The 7,547-nt window shown below is 35.3% G+C and overlaps 1 protein-coding gene across 1 annotated transcript; it reads left to right on the top strand.

The window, feature by feature from the left end:
- The first annotated feature begins 1,658 nt into the window (after window positions 1–1,658).
- On the top strand, window positions 1,659–6,473 carry LOC127946281 (chorion-specific transcription factor GCMb-like). Its single transcript, XM_052542746.1, has 5 exons — window positions 1,659–1,936; window positions 2,179–2,431; window positions 3,118–3,230; window positions 3,700–3,825; window positions 5,398–6,473. The coding sequence occupies exons 1-5, from the start codon at window positions 1,841–1,843 to the stop codon at window positions 6,301–6,303; spliced, it is 1,494 nt and encodes a 497-aa protein (XP_052398706.1). The 5' UTR covers window positions 1,659–1,840; the 3' UTR covers window positions 6,304–6,473.
- Window positions 6,474–7,547: the final 1,074 nt, after the last annotated feature.

The following is a 7,547-nucleotide window of genomic DNA, read 5'->3' as shown; positions in this document are numbered from 1 at the left end:
TAACTTGAGTGTGCTCCTCTTATGTTAATTATGCTAAATATCTGATATGCTCCCCCCGAACTTTGGTAATAAAACATAATATCTGTGTGCGCAAATAACATCTAAGTTTTCCATTTGTCAACTCTACAGCTCATTTGCGTTTTATATATTTATATATTGTTCACTAAATTACTATTTTGTAGTAGCTACTTAATAGTATTTTAGTGAACAAAACAGCAATGATAAGAGATAAGTGAACTGTTGCTCTGTTCTCCATAGAATGACAAAATGGTAATTCAAATCCAAAGGAACAAGGCAATAATGCAAAGAAAATAATTAAAAATGATAGGCTGCAATTGTTTGATAAAATTTATTTAAAAAAATATATATATAAAAACAACAACATTGTAATCACGAATGCGTAATGGAATGAACGATTATTAACATCGTCTTAAAAAATACATTCGTTTTGGTGAAGAATTAGGACAATTTGTAACATTCGTTTAAAGTTACTGTCTACAAAATCTATATTCCAACTAAAAATTATTTATGAATTTATAATTGCATTATTAATACATTTTAATGAACAACCACAACAATAGATTTAAAAAAAAAAAACGGTTAGCCTACACACTACTACCATGCAGCTCAAAAGGTAAATGAATAAAAAACAACAACAAAAAAAGACTAATGTATCTAACAGTATGCGTATCATTTTATGTATCTTATATTCTTGTATATGTCATTTTTCAGACTTCAGACTTGGTATGTATTTAGGAGGAGACTCTTAGGAGGAGACTCGCTTGCTTTTCAATATGTTATTTTATTGATAAAAGATTAGTGACTCCAGCTGATAGATAATAGATTAGGCTACCTGTAATTACAAAAATCTTACAATTTAGTATTTTATTATTATTATTATTATTATTATTATTATTATTATTATTATTATTATTATTATTATTAGAATCCTTATATTACAAACTGAAAAAGAAGCGCCATTCGTTTAAAGTTCCAGGGTGGATGTATCACCTGAAAATCACTTGTATCTGTAATTTTCATTCAATGACATCAGTGATCGCCAATAGATACATAGAAAGTGTGCGTTTTTATAAGCTGCGTTGTGTTTGTTGTTTTAACTACCGGTCCATGTTGTGTCAGCAGTGCGACTTTTCGTTTACACAAAACAACTAATGACCTGCAGTAGATCACGTTACCTCTCCAACTGGACCAGTCCTGTTCTGTGACCATCAGCTTCGTCTCAGTCCCATTAAAAGTTGCTCACATAAATTTCGCTGACTACTCCTGAAATACCACACCGTCGGGTTCATTTTTAAAAGAGGCTGTCATTTTCGCCTTAAAACTGTAAACGCAAAGATAAAATCTGGAATGTGTAAGGAAAATTGTTTTAACACAAACTGTGCCATTTCACCCTGTAGACAAATATCGTGCTTTCGTTGGTTTTGTTGCGAAAGGATTCGTCGTTAATGGAGGTGAAACGCAAGGATAATTTACAGTGAAAGAACGCAGTGTCTGAGGTAGTCTCTCTCTCTTTCTCTCTCTCTCTCTCTCTCTTTCTGTGTGTGTGTGTGTGTGTTTGTAAGCCCAGCCCCCTTCTTTACATAGACACAGCAGCGTTTACCTGAGACTATTACCTGTGTGAAGTGCAACTGGACGAACTCACACAAACGTGGATTTTACAAAAGAAAATAAAGACACTTTCTGGAAGTAAAGATCTAAAGTACGCTACTTAGATATGTATGTTCCATTTTGTAAACTGATCTAGACTGAGAAACAGAATTTTGTCTTCAAGGTGATTTTTAATTCTTATGGTTGCTATGATCCGGAGTTGACTCACATCATGTCCAAATCCTCAGATCAGTTTGACAGCTCAGATTGCGTGTGTTCAGTCGGCATGAAGCTGACTTGGGATATAAACGACCCCAAGCTTCCACAGGTAAAGATTTATGATTTCTATGCATTTGTAGGCAATATGGAACAGAGTTTTTTTTATTTATTTATTTTTTATTTTAGAATAGCATACTTTTCATTCTTGTTTCAGTGTTTAATTGGCATGCAGTAAAGTAGCATATAGGCTACATAAAAAAGCATTTTATAGTTTTGGTATGTCGGTCAAAATTTTTGAATGACATTAGAGGTCATCTCGCAATTAAACATCTGACTTCTTATTTTTTCCAGGACATGAAGCAGTATGATCCGTTCCAGGAGTGGACAGATGGATATGTACGTTATATTTACAGCAGTGAAGACAAGAATGCACAAAGACACCTGAGCGGATGGGCCATGAGGAACACTAACAATCATAACTGTCAGATCCTGAAGAAGTCATGCCTTGGTGTGGTGGTGTGTTCACGAAACTGCCCTCTCCCAGACGGGTCCAAACTTCAGCTGAGACCGGCCATCTGTGACAAAGCACGACAGAAACAGCAAAGTATGTAGAGGAACTTTTTCTCCAAACAACCAGCATCTACCAAACGAGTTAGTCGTGTTACAACTTCTATAGAAGCAAATCTGATAAGAAAGAACAAACATATTTTACACTACAGACTTGCTGTGGCATTTGAATCACCTTCAAAATAGCAATAATTCATATAAAGAATAATTGTATTTCCTGTATATCGTTTTTGCGTTAGATACTTGGAGTTAAGGATGTTTATGGATTTTATTTCAGATCAGAACAAGTCCGTTTTAGGTGTCATCCTATACCTAGGATGACCCAATTGTTTTCTTCAGAGAACAAGTAGATAGACGTTTTCTAAATATCTACTGTCCCATTGAAACTTAAAAAGATAGTTTTGTGGCATTAGGCTGTAAACAATTTTAGGGAATTTTTTTTTTTCTAAAGTGGTCTCCTCAGTGACTCTTGTTAATCAACCTTAGATTTTGCAGTGAGAATGTTCAATAAACTGATTCGTTTCTGTCAGTTTAGAGCTGACCCTATCACTCATGACCTTGACTGTTTGGCTCAGTTTCTCAATATATATATGTATATATGTATATATAAATGATAAACCTACACATGAAAATTTAATTAAACAAATCAAATTAAAATACTCCGTAAAAATTTTTTTTCATGCTAAATAGTTTTAATAATACTATTTATTTGTACCTTTGCAGAAAAGCTTTGTCCAAACTGTAACTCTGTTCTCGAGTTGATACCATGCAGAGGTCACAGTGGCTATCCAGTAACCAATTTTTGGAGAGTAGATGGCAAGGCAATTTTTTTCCAGGTGAGTTTAACTGATAATTGTTTGATTTGCAAATGATATTGTAGAAATCTTTTGTCAAATAACAAAAGAATGGCATTTATTTCTAACTTATTCAAAAGTTAAAAATCCATTCATTAATCTACTTTCCACACTGCATTATCTTTCACAGGGTCATGGTGGGCTGGAAACTAAAGTCAAAAATATAATTTAATATTACTGAATAAACTTGAATACTTTGACTACACCACACTACAGTCATGTTGTTGAGGAATTAGAACAGATAGAAATAAACACCAGGTAGACATAGGTAAACAGTTTCTTTTACAGTTTACTAAGTATTGAATATAAAAAAAAAAAAAAAACATCAGGTTTAATTGCACAAAATGATGTCACTGTACAACAGATCTTGTATAATTATGTAGTTAAATATTTAAATAGTTATGCATATAGACATGATATTTCCTCTATTCTCAATTTGCTCTGTTTTAAGGCTAAAGGAATACATGACCACCCCAGACCAGAGAGTAAGTCTGAAACAGAGGCAAGAAGGAGTGCAGTGAAGAGAAGGATGTCTTCACCTAACTCTTCACAGAAAAGAAGACTGGTGGAGTCCGAGGTAACACACACATATTCATAAAAACTGTCACACTTAAAGTTAATCCCAAATACACAAAAATCCAGGTATAGGTTAAATATATATACTTAGAGAGCAACACAGTATTATTATGTAGCATTTAGAAAACATTTTTGAGACACACCATTGTACCTTCTGTGTAACCTTTATTTTATTATGCATCATATTTTATTATGCATCAGAAGGGTATTCTTAAGGTATTATAACCTATTAACCTACTCATCATGTGGTTAACATCTTTAAATCTTAAAACATCTTTAAGTCTTAATAAGAAGACTATGATGGTTTCTAACACAAAACACATAAAACATGACATTGTATCCTGTTAAGTTGCGATGATTTATAGTTTCTATAATGTATTATATGTTGCATGTTGTTGTTGTTTAGTATCTGCACAGTGTCTTTTTACAGTATATCTTTTAAGTGGCTTTTTACTGTAACATGACAAGATATTCTTGTAAACATGCAAAAGGTTTTATAGTGTTGCCATAATATTAATAAGTGGTCTTTGTCTGCTTCAGGTAATGAACCTCAAGTTTTCTTTAACAACCATAAAATATTATGAATGAGTATTGTAATATTGTGTATTGTGAACAAAAACATATTGCATTGTTCCAGCTGTATAAGGGTTAAATCTGAAATTAGATAACCACTGAAATCATAAGAAACACTCAGCTTGAACAACATCTCTTTAACAACTCATAAGATAGCGAGAGACTGTGCAGGTCTTAATTAATGTCAATATTTGAGACTTATTTTATATTATAACTATGGGAACTATAATCTGATATAACTTAAAAGGCTATAACATGGTGTTCCTCATGTGTTATAAATCACCTTACTCTTAGAAGATATTCAGTAGCCAGAAATATATAAGTATTGTTATGTATCATGTTGTTATGTACTGATGTAAAATTTGTTCATAAGATTAAACACCTTTTTTTAGAACTGTATTATTATTCTATTGTTACATTAAGATAAAAAAACATGCAAGAGTAAATATACCGGTATACACACAAACACACATACACACACACACACACGTTTGTTTTTGTGAAAAGTGGGGACATCCCATATGCGTAATGGTTTTTATATTGCACAAACTGTATATTCTATGGTCCTACACCAACCCTACACCTAACCCTAACTCACACAGGAAACTTTGTCCATTTTTACTTTCTCAAAAAAAAAAAAAAAAACCTCATTCTGTATTATTTATAAGCGTTTTGAAAAATGGGGACATGGGTTATGTCCTCATAAGTCACCCTCTCCTTGTAATACCTGTGACATACCCATGTCATTATACAGAGTTGTGTCCTGATATGTCACAAAAACAAGAGCACACACACACGCACACGCACACGCACACACACACACACACACACACACACACACACACACACACAGTATACAATCAAAAACCTTGACCTTTCAGTACACAGAAGCTGTTGACTATGATATAATGATTTTTTGAGTGGATAAGGTATTAAACTCAGTTCTTCACATGAAGGGTCATTTGCACAAAACTTATCTATGATTTTCTGTTGTCACCAGCCTGGACGTTATCACGACATGGCCTTTCCTAATATCCACCAGCTCACCATGGAGGCCCCAGAGCGCTTCAGCATCATTGCAGAGTCCAACTTCCCAATACAGACCCAACACTATCCTCCTTTCCAGAACACAGAGTCCTACAAGTTCCCTTATGACACACACACAGCAGCGGCCATGGCGGATGCTCCGAGCTCACTGCAGAAGCCTGCGAACCACCGTCTGTATATGACCCGCCCTCCTTGTGGGTATGACTTTGCAGTCCCAGGATACCTTGGCTCAGGGCCTTATCCAACAGCACTGTATAAGGATCCTTCAAGCCCACAAACTGAGACAGAACCCAATAAGTCGGGGAGTAGTTTGAGTGCCATGCCTCATGGCACAAGTCCATTAGGGAGCCATGAGCGGAGCTACACAGAAAGTACAGGAAAGCATCATGGCTGGAAGCAAATTCTGAGTAAAGGTGCCTATGGGGAGAGAGGAGACTACTCTCAGCTGCCAACCAATGCCAATCACCACTTCTACAACAGTGAATACCCATGTAGGTACACAGGACCTGCCCCTGCCACCCCGGCAGCATTGCAGACTATAATAACCACAACCACAAAAGTGTCCTACCAGCCATGCCCCAAGCCATCTGTTGTCAAATATGGAGAGAACCTCTATGATGTGAAAGGCCTATCTAACTGTAACTCAATCTTGGAAGAAGCCTCTTCCAATTCCTACTCGGACCTCAAGATTCCAGAGGATTCGGGAGTGATTAAATCTGCCCTCTCATACCAGGACACGCTCCCAGCTAAAATCGAGAGATCTGAAAACTTTGAGGGCTATCGCTACAGCAGTTACAGCTCAAATAGTTACCCTGATCGAATGTCGCATCCTTTTAGGTATGACAGCGGGGAATACTGAGGGACTGCAGAAAGATCAAACAGAGTGTATATAACTAACTAAAAAAAAAAAACCTAAGCAAGTACATATTAATGTGTAATTTATATTCAGTATTTGAGCTGTTTTAATGTCTTTAGTTTTAAAGTGACTGTAGATACCTTGTGGAATCTTGTGTAAACTTATGATTCACATTGATTAAACAGACTGATATCAGTGTTGAGTATATTTCTATATATTCAGGTAACGTGTTTAAAGCCATGATTGGTACTTAGCTGTTGTCTTTGAAATAAATAAAAATGTGTCAAAATAAATTAGTATTTATGTTAATCAAATGTATCTTTTTATGAGGAAAGTTAAAGAATCTTTGGGAAAACACATTTGGGATTGTAAAACAGGAATAGTCTAATACCTTTTTAGCTTTTACTCAGATAATTTCTCAAAAATACCAATGTTTGTTCAGTGTGTCAACATAGAAGGTCTAAAACATGATTTAATGACATGTAATAATGGGCTTTGTGACAGAAAGCTTTTAAGACATCTTAGAGAAAGCGAACACACTCTTCATAAGCCATCTGAATCCACCGAAGAATATTCCACTGTCAGAAAGGATCAAGTATAATCACAAACAATTAATCAGCTGCTTTGAATGAGAGAGGTGGCCTGACAGGCTACAGACCTCCAACCACTCCACTTGACAGAGAAAAAGAGATACAATTAAACAGAAAGATAAAATATCTGACACTTCAGCAGCAAGAGAACACAGGAATATAAAGGCAAGAAGACATTTAATAGGCAATAAGAGCAGGCAAGAGAAGCTTTAATACCTTTTGCTGACAGCATCTCTCCTCACAGCCATTTTGTAACAGACAAACACACAGGAATTAACTTACACACCCTTAAGCTATGTTTTCAGATTTTCTAATTAGGCTATACAAATGCTGTATTCATTGGTGTTTTATCATCCACTTCCTGGATGATGACATCATTAAGAATCATAAAATACCAACAAATGTAGAATATAGAAATATAAAAAGGATAGCTGATTGTCCACTGCAAATGTGGCAAACTGTGTAACTATGCCCCCCCCCCCCCCCCCCCCCCCCCCAAAAAAAATAATTTGAAGCCTTCAGGAAGTAGTGCAATGATTTAACATTCAGCTCTATTTAATTTCAGAAATCTGTTTAGGAAACCAGAAGTGTTTTATCTCCAGAGCTCCAACAAATGGAATTGCATGCATGTCTGCTTTCAAACAGGTTTCTACCTAA

This window comes from Carassius gibelio, chromosome A24, assembly GCF_023724105.1.
Source record: "Carassius gibelio isolate Cgi1373 ecotype wild population from Czech Republic chromosome A24, carGib1.2-hapl.c, whole genome shotgun sequence".
Classification (NCBI taxonomy): domain Eukaryota; kingdom Metazoa; phylum Chordata; class Actinopteri; order Cypriniformes; family Cyprinidae; genus Carassius; species Carassius gibelio.
Note: the sequence above shows the minus strand (reverse complement) of the source record. Positions and strands in the feature narration are given on the sequence as shown.